This window comes from Sciurus carolinensis, chromosome 2, assembly GCF_902686445.1.
Source record: "Sciurus carolinensis chromosome 2, mSciCar1.2, whole genome shotgun sequence".
Classification (NCBI taxonomy): domain Eukaryota; kingdom Metazoa; phylum Chordata; class Mammalia; order Rodentia; family Sciuridae; genus Sciurus; species Sciurus carolinensis.
Window position 1 is genome coordinate 125,343,278 of NC_062214.1, and position 14,208 is coordinate 125,357,485.

The 14,208-nt window shown below is 46.9% G+C and overlaps 1 protein-coding gene and 1 non-coding gene across 2 annotated transcripts in view; one reads left to right on the plus strand and one right to left on the minus strand.

Annotated features, from left to right (window-relative positions):
• LOC124973266 (T cell receptor alpha chain MC.7.G5-like) overlaps positions 1-9,648 on the plus strand; it is a 260,714-nt gene extending 251,066 nt beyond the window's left edge. Inside the window, exons 4-7 of the mRNA XM_047537299.1 lie at positions 5,863-6,123; positions 7,440-7,484; positions 8,389-8,496; positions 9,122-9,648. Of these exons, the coding sequence (XP_047393255.1) occupies positions 5,863-6,123; positions 7,440-7,484; positions 8,389-8,495 (413 nt within the window). The 3' untranslated portion in view covers position 8,496; positions 9,122-9,648. The remainder of the gene's footprint in view (positions 1-5,862; positions 6,124-7,439; positions 7,485-8,388; positions 8,497-9,121) is intronic.
• On the minus strand, positions 7,637-7,709 carry Trnas-cga (transfer RNA serine (anticodon CGA)). The gene has a single exon. It is a non-coding gene; the product is annotated as a tRNA-Ser (tRNA).
• Positions 9,649-14,208: the final 4,560 nt, after the last annotated feature.

A 14,208-nucleotide genomic window follows, 5' to 3' on the forward strand; every position in this document is an offset into this window, starting at 1 on the left:
ATTTTTTTTAATGCCTTCTGGCTAGGAGAATCAGGAAATGCTTGGGTGGAGGGCAATTGCTGCTTAAAACGCCATGACTTTGACATTAGCAAATACTCTCTGACAGAGTCGTTAGCCCTCCCAACAGGGAGATCACAGAATCCACCCAAATGCAGGTACAGCAGAGAGAGAAGTGGAAACAGGTGACATATGGGGCCTGGTGGGAGGAAGCCCACTTCTCCGGGAAAAGCCTCCTCTGTATTTTATCTGTTCATTTGTGTGCTTTACCAAAGTCTCTTAACCTGCCTTGGGTTGGTTCAGAATGGATTTAGAAAGACCCATCCTATTTCTCAAGAACCAGAGTTCAGAGGCACAAGGATTACAATATCTGTGGTTGGGAAGCAGCAAAAAGGAAAGAGATATAGATGATGATAGATGTATGAAATCTGTCTCCACTTGAGAAGCCATGCAGGAAGTAGACGTTCTAAGGGAACTTTTCTCCATCAGGACCAGAATTCTTTGAAATACACAGCCCAGAGGTATGTAGGAAGGTGAATGGAAGAAAGATCAAAATTCACATGTGAGAAAGGCTTTCAAGTTGCCACTATTCCTAGTGGGTAAACCCTGCCAAGTGTCAGGGCAATGCAGAGCCGGCGTGTTAACCAGGAGCAGCTCTGCCTTGGAGCTCCTGCTGACAGGGTGAGAACATTTGCTGCCCAGCAGCCTAGGTGTTCCACAGCTGCCTAAATAAAATGAAGCTGCTTCATGATGATTAGAAAGAAATAATCAGCATCAATGAGGCCCCTAATTGTGGCCTCAGGAATGGGTAGGAGAACAAACAGATTCAGAGCACAGAAAACCTAATGGATAAAATTAGACTAGCATTTAGAATGAATTTTAATTTCCTGGAGTCAGAGAAGCCACTTCTAAGGAATGTATGTGTATAAACCTGCATAGTCCCATGGATGTTAATGAGTGTTTTAACAAAAAAAGAAAATGGTGAAGGGTTCTTGGGTCAAATAAGTTACAGGAGCTCTGGATTTATTTATTAGAAGACTTCTCAGAGACTTTAGAACAATAATATACGTTGTCAGTGTTCAAAACCAAAATAGGAGTACAAAGCATTTTCCAAACTTATTCAAGCTTAGAATCCCTTTTTACAGAGAAACTTATAAGAACTAGGTTCTGTGAAATTTTGATAAGTATTTGTCAAAGCCATTCTCAAACTTTGGGGATTTTTCCTCCATATGGATGTCAATTCTAATTTACAAATCTCCAGAGAAAGAGATTCTCAGGCTCCAAATGTAACTTGCTCCCACAACCTTCCTAGGAAAGCAATCCTCCCTGTGCATTTTCTGTGAATATTTCTCCCTCTCCCTCTCCCTCTCCCTCTCCCTCTCCCTCTCTTCTCAAGGAATAATAGAAGACACTTTCTGAAAGAAGAGCCCTTCCTAGTCCTCAGTTTCACCATGAAGCCCTGCCTGAGGTTTTCCATCTATTGTGATGCTCTGAATTTTCCCCTCAGAATCCATTTCCTAATTAATCTCTGGCTCTTCTCTATTCTCTCCCAAGTTTCCTCCCTCACCTTCAGTTGTGTTACCCAGAATGGGGTTCCTCCCCCAGGAAGTTCTAGACTGGCCCAGGGAAAGGGTCACAGAGCCATTACAATGAAAGGTGAGAAAGTTGACCCAAAGGGCATGAGTTTTCAATCTCCTCAGAGAGAGGTTGACTTGAGAGAGACTGGGAGAGCAGGAAGAGGAGGTGAGAGTCCCAGCCAGGCCAGTCCTGCCCAAGTGAGAGTTCCTGTAAAGCACTCTCCTACTGTGCATTGTCAAACAGCTACAATAAACTGACCTTTGGTGCAGGGACCAGGCTGGTTGTGTGCCCATGTGAGTATGATGGTGCCAATGACCAGGGCAAAAAGAACTGCTGACTTATCCAAGAGAAAACAGGCAAATGATTTATAGCAAGCCTGGGGATATATGAAGCCCTTATTTTCCATTTCTACAAGCTCTCCTGGTGACTTAAAATGTTCCCATTTCTCATATTAAAGTCAGAAGTGCCAAGAGCCAATTGAGTAAATGAAAATCTGAACAGAATAATTTACAGAAATATAAAAAGATTTCCAGATACTCAGTGCTTTCAAGCGAAGCCAATAATATCAGCACCAGATAATCTGAACATTCAGAAAATTAACTTAGTGCCCTTGGGGGAAAGAGGTGAGTTAATGGCAAACACAAATTCTCTTTTATTGCAGCAGGTGGCTAAACTCCCTGGTTTGGCTAATGAGCATGGTACAGGGATACCTGCTCAGATAATCTTCTCTCTGGAGATCAGTAGAGTCATGAATCCTCACCCAGGGGTAAAAATGGACCAAATCCCTATCTGGATGGCAGGTTCCACATGAGTAAAGGATGACAGACGGGGAAATTCTAGTTCTATTCTCACCAGCTGTATTTAATACGGCCTCTACTCTCAACAGCAAAATGACAATAACCACATAATGTGACATAATGCCCCACAGATAACAGGTAATCAATGATTGGTAGCAATGATATATTGTTACTATAACAATACCAAGCTATACTTGGCTATACTAAGATTACCATTATTGTAAAGGGAGAAGACCAGCTGCCTTGGGAAACAGGAGAGCTAAGAAACCAAAACCTGGCAAGACTTTTAGGATAGTGCTCTGAGACCCAGGGAGGATGGACCAGCGTGAGTGAGGGGTGGGGGTTCCAGCAGATTCGCATCAGGCAAGTTAATACAAACACCTTACTCGAAGTGGGAACATAGCAGTGGTAATCAAGCTAATCTTTGGAGCAGGGACCAGACTGAGCACCCAGCCAAGTAAGTAAAGTGGGCAGGGGTGGAACAATTATTTCTTCTTTGTCCAAGATACTGACTTGAGTCTAGGTATTCTCACCTGTAGAATTCCAATGGTTCTTTCTACCCATCTCCAGGAAATCCTCCCACCTAGCAGCATCAAGTGCTTTGGAGACATTATACTTAGACTGGGACTTTAGGAATCACAAGGCAGATGACAAGTAGTGTTTCTGAACCTTCTACTAGAGGATCCAAGATGTTGCTGCCCTGAATAGGGGATTTTGCTCCACTGAAATCTACTGGATTTGTGGAAATCACATGAACTCACAATCTCAGTTCAGGGTACCACTGCAGAATTGGGCAAGAGAAAAGAACTTTACATACGGGAGACAAAAATCACAATACAAAATAGCAAAAGGCCTCGCTCTTAGGAGTGTGATTCTCCTGTTCTGTGGGAGATCAGTGCTTCTCCAATGAGTTTCTGTAATGGTGTCGCCTACAGTGTGAATACTGGAGGAAAAATTCCCAAATTCACCTTTGGGAAAGGGACCCAAGTGTCCGTAATACCAAGTGTGTCATTCCGGGTGGCACCATTTGCAATCCCATGCACCAGTGTCATTAATCCCTTCCCCAGGGATATCCATTTTTACCCTGGTGAGACTAACTGTGGATGTTGTAAATAACTGTCTTACAGAGGTTTGGGAAGGGGAAAGGCATCACTATCAATTTTGAATATCTATGTTTCTATAGGTCAAACACATTAAAGTTTGACTTTAATCATTCAATGGATATTTTTAAATGTCTTCCAAGTAGCTATCACTATAAATGTTACAGTGCATATGAAGAATCATAAGATAGATATCTGACCTGTCCCCAAATAATATAAAGACTAGCCAAAAGTACAGAACTGTTTAGCCACTTGAAAACTATTTTATTATTAACAATTGATTATGTCAATAGGCATAATGGAGATCCGGATGAGTTAGGATCCGGGATGAAAAGTCCAAGATAGTGAATGTTTCATATGGTAGAAAAGACTTGTTGAGCCCTGAAGGATAAGTAACATTTGTATGGGCAGAGAGAGAGAGGAGAAGCAGGATTCCAGGCACAAAGGACAACAAGAAAGAAGATATGACCTTGGGAATGAACAAGGCCCATGCCTTTTGGTCTAAGTGAACACATCTGATGATAAAGTTGATTGAGAGAACAAGGCAAAGAAGGTATTTTCTTAGACCATGGAGATAAGGAATGCTAGAGCCTTCAAGAGAATACAGAAATTAGGGCCAGGGCCAGACACCAGTAATCTGAAAATTCAGTTTAGAATTGCAGACCAGATGTAAGGTGAGAAGGATCAGCTCTTTCCATGGATGATTCATGGCACTGGGACCTTCCCCCTCCTTCCTCAGTGGGACTGGAAAGAGAAACCTGAGGGCTTTCCCTAAGGAAGCACGTGCCTCCTGGGTGCAGTTTGGCAAAGGCCCAGAGTTTCCATTATTTCCAAAAAGTCTGCCCATGCTGTTCCTGATGCTCTCCAGAGTTTCAATGAGACCGAGATCAGTGTCACTAACTTTCATTTCTTAGTTCCTAGTGCCTAACTACAGAGCACAGATTTAATGGTAAGGGAGCTTTCAATCACTACTGTGCCCCCAGGGATCTAAAGCACTAGAGCATTCAGACATGTGCTTCTGCAGTTTAGTTTTGAATTATGATGACAGGATCAGAATATGATGACAGTTCAGAATAGCTGAACTTCCACATTGAAAAAATTGATCGTCTTTCTGAGGCTACCTTCTGGTACTGTCAGTGGTAGAATGTGTTTTTCTTGCTGGGGTGGAATAGGATGTCTCTCCCCACAGGACTCTGGCAATGGACCTCTAATGACCTCCAAATTAAAAGTGGCTGCTTTCTTATTTTCAGGAAAAAAAAAAAAAAAAACCAGTAAAGTTGCACTAGAGGTACCTAGAGATGAAAGTAAAAGGGAGCTAAAAAACATCAGTACCTCTAGTACAACTTTTTTGTCCAAAAAAAACGAACAAAGCTTCAGACATCTGACCACATGCCCACCCCTGCTCTGCTGCTCCGGGGGTGGCCCTGCTCAGCAGGCAGCTCTCCTTGACTCAGCATCCCAGGGTCATGCCAAGCACTGATTTCTCTGGTTTTGGATCCAGCAGGATATCTGCATCATCAAGGCCACCAAGGCTGGCTCAGCAAGCAGGGTGCAGGAGTCTGAGAAACCTTATGTGCATAGGGAGGAGTTGTGGGAGTGGAGAACCACAGGGGCAGGAAGTTCTAATCCCAGCCCTGCTGGAAACAGTCTGGGTGGCCCCAATGTGTTAATCCTCCTGGCAAACCTCTGCTTCCTCCTCTAAAGGCAGAGGTCGGAAAGAACAAACAATGAGAGTCTTACTAAAAACACAAAGTCCTCGGAAAAAAACTGATGTGACTCCTCAGGGCCTAATATCTAGTAAATAGTAGAGCCAGGGCTTGAATGCAGGTGTCCTAGTGTGTACTCCATACTTTTATCAATGAGAGAGAAATCTCCTGATGATGTGATAGATTTTGCAGCTTAATGCCAACATATTATAAATCTCTATTTCCTGTCAATGCCCAACCTAATTGGGGGAAAACAGTGTAGATTCCAAGAGGCAGAGTTTGCTTTTCTGCACCACCCCCCACCTTTTTTTTTTTTTTTTTTTCCTGTGCTGGCTTTTATCCTGCCAGAACAATATGGTTGACTAGGCTTACTAGGGTTTTGAAGAAGTTCCTATTCAGTAGAAGAATGAGCAATTTCACTCTGGTTTCCTAGAATGGCAGAAAGGGCCTGGCAGAGGATTCACAGAAATCCTGCCCAATTGCCCAAGATTCATGGTTTGTGTTTGTTCCAAAGTCCCAGTCCATCACAAGCAGCTGGTTTCTCCCATTCAAAGCCTGAGAATGAGACTACCCAGCCCCAGAGAGCCCCGCGCTTGTCCATCACTGGCATCCGGGCTCTGGTATGGGTTGGAGCAAAGAGGAAAGCAAAAGCATCTCCTAACCCCAGTCCTTTTTTGTCCACAGCCATCAAGGACCCTGACCCCACTGTGTACCAGCTGAGAGACTCTAAATTCCGAAATACCTCTGTCTGCCTATTTACCGATTTTGAATCTCCAATCAATGAGACAGAAGGCACCAAAGATTCTGAAGTGTTTATTTCCAAAAACCCTGTGCTGGACATGAGGTCCATGGATTCCAAGAGCAACGGTGCCTTGGCCTGGAGCAACAAAATTGACTTCACATGTAGGAGTGCCTTCACCCAGAACGCCTCCTTCCCCAGCCCAGGTGAGTACCTCCCCATTACGCTTACAGTGCGTCTCCTTGCTTCTGCAGAGGCATGGTTCTGCCTAAAGCTTAGTTTAATGGTATCTAAAAGCTACTCTGATTGGTGCTCTCAGCTTCATCAATTGTCTGAAAAGCTCCTATTTTCTTTTTACTAAGAAACAGTGAGTCTCATCCTGAAGTCCATAAACAAAGGGGCAAAAAGCAGATGAGAGAAGGTAGGGGAGAGGAGACCTAGGTCTCACCCGCTTTGTGAGGTACGGCCTCCCAGCCTTTGCTTGGGCAAAGGATTCGAGAAGTAAAAATTCAGTGAAGGGTCTGCCCTGAGGAAGCGCCATTCCAGTTGGGAAAGACCATCCCTCAGCAGAGGGAAATCTGGACAAATTCACATTGTAGTGTATGCTTTAACTCAGGGTTAAAGAGAGAGTCGCCTTAGGGACAAAAGGCAGTGAAGGGTTCTGATGAAATGCTATTGAGCTGAGTAAGACTTAAAGAATAGCAAGGTGCCTACATGCCATGCTGGAGAGGACCCCACGGAGGCCTGAGACAGGACCACCCTGACAGCTGGGAAGAGCAACAGAAAATGAGTTGGAAAATGCAGGCATGGACCAAAACACAGAGTCTCAAGGCCTTGAGAGGATAGATACTATTTTATTTACTGGGAAGTTATTAATTGGTTGTGACAGGAGGCGAGACCTAAACTACTTTTTTAGAAGACCAGTCTTATTGGTGTGTGGAGAATGGTCCAGAGTGGAAGAAGAAAGGAAGCCATAGCAGCAAAGAGAGATGATGGAGGCCTGGACAGGGTAGAGGCACTTGGGTTTCAAAGATGAAACCACTTAGAGATGAGAAAGAAAATAGGGCATTAAGGAAGGTGACTAGATTCAATGCTGAGCAACTGAGTCTATGATAGAGGAAACAAAGAAACAAAGTTGGAATACAAGGATCAAAACTTTCTGGAACACATGAAAGTATCCATCTCCCTATTGCTCTTGTCACTGTGTTTATATCTCACTTCCCCTTTGAGACTCCTGACTGGGCAGGCTCTATCTTAAGGGCTTGCTGTGGCCCATGTCATGCAACCTGCACTTTGCACAGTCAGTGTTTGCTGAGTGAGTCATGGTGCCCAGAAACCAGGGTGTTGGTCCTCAGGCCTCCTGCTGGGAAGATGTCCCTGTGCAATAAGCTCCCTCCAGATCTCTCGCCAAGAGAGCATGGAAAGGCTGTAGACACTCACCTGCTCAGCAATCAGGAGGTTTGGGATGGGAGAGTCAGCATGCTCTGGACTCTTAAGAAAAATTCTTTGTTTCTCCTTTCAGAGGTTCCCTGCAATGCCAAGTTGATAGAGGAAAGCTTTGAAACAGGTAAGAGAAAGGTCTATCCAGCTTTGTACAGTATGGGGGAAGTAAGGAACCCACAATAACTCTGACTAGGTAAGGCAGGGGACTGGGGGAATAGTGGTAACCTGCCAGATCTGCCTGGGGTCTTTCTCTCTTTTTTTTTTTTTTTCTTTTTTTAATGGTGCTGGGGATTGAACCCAGGGCTTTGTGCATTCGAGGCAAACACTCTACCAACTGAGCTACATCCCCAGCCCTGGGGTCTTTCTTGAATTCACCTCAGCATGTCAAATTTTCTTTTCCATTCCAAGTACTTTGAGGCTGAGTCTCCAGTTTTACTAGGCCTAGGCCTTTGTATTGCTTCCACAGTTCTGTCAGGAGAACCAAAGAGAGCTGCTGGGTGTTCAGCTATGAACTTTCTGATGCCCTTTGGCATAGCCCTGAACCAATGAGGTCATCCCAGGAACAATTTCCCTTGGTAGCCAACAGAATACACATGGGTTGTGGGCAGAGGTCCTGTCTCTCAAGGAACCCCACCAATCCTCACCACCTGCCCCCACTTCCACCTAAAGTTGTTTTTACTCAGGAATCCCTCCTGTGGTTCCGTCACTCATCCCACTAAGGGACCCGGACCCAAGGGATTGTGGTGAGACATACTGAGCGCCTATTCCACCCCAGCCCCATCCCCACAGGGCTCAGAAAGAAAGCAAGTACCAACTCCAGTAGGTGTTTTGTTTTGTTTTAACCCTGGAGGAATACACAAATATATTTGCACAAGGATGTACACAGGAGCTCAAAAAATGAGGTGGATCCAGGAGCTGGAATTCACCCCCACATGCCCCACCAGCTTTGGGAAAAGCCCTTGGTGTCTTGAGGAGCTGTGCAGACCTCTAATGCATGCACCCATGGCTGTGGTCTCTCTGTTTTACAGATATGAACCTAAACTTTCAAAACTTGTCAGTGATGGGGCTCCGCATCCTCCTCCTGAAAGTGGCCGGCTTTAACCTACTCTTGACGCTAAGGCTGTGGTCCAGCTGAGGTGAGAAGGTTTCGAAGTTGGGTGTGGGGTTGGGGGTGCCTCCGCTAAGTCGGCAAACTGTGAGAGCAAACCTCCCTGCAGGGAGTTGCTTTTAAATCCTAAGACTGGGCCCACTGCACTCTTCTATTTCTTCCTGTCACAAATACTTGTGTAACAAAAGACACTCATCTCAGCCTCCTCAGTTGAGCCAGTCTCCCTGTGAGGTATGAAGAACAGTTGTTACTATACCCATTTTAGAAACTGAGGTCAAGGAACATCAAGGGCCACACAGCTAATAAGTGGAAGAATAGAGGCACTCAGACCCCAATTTACTTACACCACATGCCTTCTGTTGCCCCAATATCTTTCCTCATGTCCTCTATCCCTACAATGACTCTCTCAGCTTCAAGGGTAAGACGTTAATTATACTCACTATACCCTAATTCCAGCTGGAGTCTCTGTGCCCTCCTACCCCAGGGGCCCAGATCATCTTGCTGACAAGTACATCCTGTTCCATTGCATCCAAAAGAACTCCAGGCCCATTTGCTCCTAGAAATCTACAACACAGCCCCACAAAGTCATCTCCATCGCATCCCTAACAGTCCTGGTTAACACCCAGCCTGACTTCTGCTCTTCCTCATCCCAGGTCAGCAAGACTGTAAGAACCTGAGCTCCCTTCAGTCTTCCTCCTCCTTTTTCCTCCTCTTCTTCAAGCAACGGGACTCTCCCACCTCCATGAAGAAGATGGTTTCATTGCCTCTCTGGCCCCACTGGCAAAGCTACCAACTGGATCTACCAAAATTTGTCATGAAGATTGCTGAAGAGCTGCCAAATGCTGCTGCCACCCCCTCCATTCCCATACTGCTGCTTGTCACCGTTCACAGCCAAAGTAGGGGCTGCTGCAGCCTCTCCTGGCTATGGAGAATCCCTCCCCCTCCCCAGAGACTGCCTCTGATGGATCCCCCATGGGGTTTCTTAGACCTCAGTTCCTGAAGAATGTTCCCTAGTTTTTATTTTTTAAATAGTGTTCATAAAGAAATAGTTTATTATTCTTTTTCTCAAGATGGTGGGGGGATTAGCTCATTATCTAGGTCCCGCTATGCTATGTATCTGAGGCACATTGTGTTTTATTCTGCTACTCATGGCTTCATTAAAAAATGATTTAGAAGAGCAGAGACTGTGCTCCTGTTTGATGGGTTTGGTTGGGATCATTTTCGTTACACTTTTAAGAGACAAACCAAGGCATGTGTCTATCATGCTATCAGGCAGCCTAACTCAACAGGCTGCTTAAGTCAACCTCTTCTTAGAATAACCTCTAAGAATTTCCACTCAGCAAGCTGTTCTGGGAGCCATGAAAACCCCCCCTACAAGCTTGGGCCCTGTACTTCTGTTTTCATGCCACACCACTGGGTATAGCAGGAGGCCCACACACATAAATGTTAGTGACCTGTAGTTGAAATTCAGCAGACAGAGACCACACAGCAACTGTCCCCCAAATGCCACTGTTTCCTGCCCTCCAGGAACATTTCTTTTCTCAGATAACTTTTCTCTCAGATAACTGTGCATTGCCCCACAAATTCATGGCTGGGGTCTACTCACTGTTGCCCTGCTCAGGTCCCAGCCCCATGCCTAGCCCCCTTGAGGTGCCCAGTCTTAGAAGTGGGTTGGGAAGAAATTGTGACTCCAAGAGTAATTTCTATTCACACCTTCTATACATGAGAATGAGGAAAGGGGAGATGAGCTCCCCACTCAAGCCAAGGACTCAGCCAAGGAAAATAGATATCTCGGGCTCCCACATCAAGGACAAGACGTAGGACTCCCTGGAGCCCCATAGTACACTACTCTGAACCCTGAGTGACTGCCAGAGCACCTCTCCCCAGGGGTGGGGATGCTGACAGGAATACACCTCAGAGACCACTCAGCCATCCACCGAACAGCTACCCAACCAACTACCCCCTCATTCTGGGAGTGGGAGGGTGTTCCTTCTTTAAATGGCTATAGGGTTCACCTGGGTAGCTCTAACTACACCAGCCAGAAATATGCATATCCTTTCAGCTGCAATTTAGGCCTGCTTCTTTTCATAGGAATGGAGCCTCCAGCTCCATGACCTAGTACATGACCTCCACTCTATGAGCTTCCGGGTCACCCCCTATAAAATGTCAGATAAGGACCAGAGGTTACCTGAAGCTCCATGCATCTCTGATTCTGTAACCCCTGTAGAACCAGAACCAGCATCCCTGGTTAGCCCTACCCAGGGTAGTCACAGAATCCCCAGTTCTTCCTAAACTGTCTCATCCCCAGCCTAAATAGAATCCCTTTAAGATTACTGAAGGGATTTACAGAAGGAAATGCCATCACAGCAGGTCACTCTCACCCTTGGGAGGAAGGGTACTGCTTTTCCCAGGAGGGATTTGCCACCTGCAGGGCACTCCAGAAGGCTTCCTGAGCCTTCCTTAAATCTGCCTCCTGGAGTGTCTGACACAATGCCAGAGATTCTGCTACCGGGAATTTCTTTTAATTAAAGCATTCTCTTCCCCATATTAAATGAAAATGCCCCTGGGAGGGTTAGTAGAGCAAGTCTTTATCAATCTTTAAAAACTTAGGACAAATTAGTTCATCTTCCCTCCCCGCCTCCCAAGTGGCAATTCACTTTGTTCTTCATAGAAAAGATCCCGACAAAGAAAGTGTGGTGGTTTGGGAGGCAGTTCTGCTCCTGAGAGTTGGCTCCCACTATGCTGAAGCTGAAGGGAATGTGGCACTTCTGGGTAGAGGTTAGGAGTCTGTCAGGGAGTGAAGGGGCCAAAGACAGATCCCTCCATGAAATGTGGAGGAGGCCCAGACTGAAGAAGGTAGCCTGTGGAGTCATGCCAGCTCACTGCCCCCTAAACAACAGGGCCCAGTGATCACTGGAACCCTAAGGGTACCTACGGACTGAAACAAGGTGATTCAGCAGGGGCTGGAGATAGTAAGGCTTCCTCCTTCCAAGCCCAGCCCAAGCAGGTCACCTAGAGAGCAGGACCAACTCCAACACCTAAGAAGTTTCCATCTAATACCCAGGGTTCCTTGGTCTCAGCAAGAACCTGCCCCTCATATCTGAGGCTGTTAAACCTAAAGCCAGCAAGGGCTGAGGTCAGAGAGGTAGACCAGGAGCAAGCGGTTGAGGGTCAGGTCAGCAAGTGTCGGTGCGTGGGCATGGACTCTGTTCTCAAGTCTGCTCCAGGCACCACCTGGGATGTCAAGGAACATTGAAGTGGCCTGTGGAGAGGCCCACAGGAAGGGTTCCTGTGCCCACCAGGAAGGTCAGTTCTGGACCTAGCACCACCATTACAGAGTCCCTCAGTATGGAAGGTCCAAATTTAAGAACTGGGCATTGTTTAGCCTGTAGGGAGGCAGCTGAGGAAACCTGGAGACATGATCAGAGCCCTAGTACCTATGAACCAGGGACTTGGGCTGCAGCTTGAATCCAGTCGCATGGAGATAAGGTTGGCAATTCAGCAACGAATGTGTTACCAGGGCCAGTTGTAGAAATGGACTTCTCTGGAAATATGCCCCACTACCCCAAAGGTCAGCCTTAGAGGCAGATAAATGAACCCGAGTGACCTCTCATGACTTAGACCTAAGTCTATGGAGTGTCGTCTGCAACTTCCCTCAGAGATCTGCTGTGAGAGCAATTGGAGTCACAGGCCAGTCAGCAAAAATGCAGGTTAAGTAAGGATGTGCTTCAAGAGCGTCCAGAGTCTTCAGTTCCCACAGAGCGGCCCCCTGCCATTACCCACCATTAGGCAGCCATCCAAGTCTTAAAGGACTTTTTTGCGTGTCTCCCATAATCTTGAACTCTCCCAGGTTACTATGTAAAACCCTAATATCACCTTATTAAGTAACATCTCAGCAAGGATTTCCTGTAGCTGTGCACTCCTTGTGGGAGGAAGAGTGCCTTGGTCATTGGTGTGTCCCCAGTAGCTAGCACAGTGCCTGGCACATAGCAGACGCCACCAAATAAACAAATAAATTATTAGCACCGTTAGGTACTGGGTAGGGAGCAGAGTTTGAGGTTTGGCAGTACAGGAGAAAGTGGGGATTCATAAAGAAGTAGACCAGGTAAACCACCATTTCACAATTTTGCTGGGAGCCAAGAGTAACTTGGCAAGACACGTTAAAAAAAAAAACCTGAGTGGTGGCCAAGGGCCAGGGCAGCCCCAGCCAGGCATTCATCTACCCAACAAAGCCTGGAGAACAGTTACTCTGGGAAGCACACGGGCTCTCAGGAGTCTGAGACTTCAGCTTCTCCACATGACCCACCCTAAACCCAGTCTCCAGTCTACCCCATCAAGCAACACTCGGAAGAAGCGGGAGTGAGCTATGTGGAGACCCAGCGCCATCCTTCTTGCTAATAAACACACTGATTGCTGGGGAGCTACAGGACAGCTGATGCCTTCCCTCTGTGTAGAGGCCACTTGGGCAGCAAGGCAGCCTTCAGGCCTCCTTCCATACAGACACACATGTACATAGGATTTCCTCTGAGCATCACACAGAAAACTGCGTTTTGAAATTAATAAACAGGTCAGACATTGAGTTAGTAGCCAGAAGTAGAACAGGAAGTGGAAAAAGTGTTCCACTTCCCTCCAGGTGTTTGGGGCTGGGCATCCCCCTCCCATTTCCATGACGTTTTATGGTTGCTGACAGGGGCAAATAGGGCACCCTTTGAAGCCTGCCCACAGAACCCACATCCTCTGGAAAGAAGAGTTAAAAATACAGAGTTAGAGATAGCATCGCCCCAGGCCACGTGCCGAGGGGCGGCAAGCTGGGCCGTTACACCACCCCCAACCACAGGTGCAACACGAAGGCCATCAAACCACGTTGGGGCGGGACTGGCAGGCCCCTTTGCTGACTAGCACCCACGGCCCCAACCCCCACAGCAGGCGGGGGAGGTGCTATCCCCCACTGCTGAGAAGCCTCCCTCACCCACCTCTGGCAGCCCCAAGATCAAACCTATTAGACAGTCTAGGACACACTTATGTTGGGCTTCTGTCCAGCCCATCCTCCCCTGGGCAGGAGGGATACTTCTGCCCACACACACAACTGGGCTGGTTCTCTGACGGACATTTCCCACCACTGGCCGTACCCTCGCTTCCCCCATTCCAGGTTGAGACTGAAGTGCAGGTGATGGCCCTAGTGGACCTCTGCTCCTCAGGGAATAGGAGAGGAGGTCTCTGCAAGAGAGGAAACACAGAAGCTGACATCAGAAAAACATCAGACTTTTTATGTGCCGTTCTGTGGTAGTGTCCCAAGTCAACCACCTGGGGGCAGCAGTGCTCCACCAAAAAGGCCTCTTTTCCCTCTGTCTGTTTATTCTGAGGGAAAGTCCCCAAAGTTCAGGAAAACTTCTTTTCAAAGGAAAATAAGATGGAAGGTGACTTCTCTTGTTTCACAGGTCACTACCCAGTACCAATCAGTCACTGCACTGGGGTTCCAGGTCTGCATGATCCTGTTGCCCCACAGAAGAGAAGAGTAGGATCAGGCCTTCAGTCAGCAGGGGGCACCGCCTGCCCAGGATCATGAGACCCACTTCAATAAAGGCAGCCCAGAGAGTAGCTGGGGGTACACTGCTGGGAGTTTCCAATCAGGATCAGGGAGTCTGGGCTGGCCCAGCATCCATGGCTTTCCTGGCCTCTTGCCCTGGAGAGGTCACTGACCACCTACTGCCTGCTTTTCAATGGGTCCAACGTTCTTTCC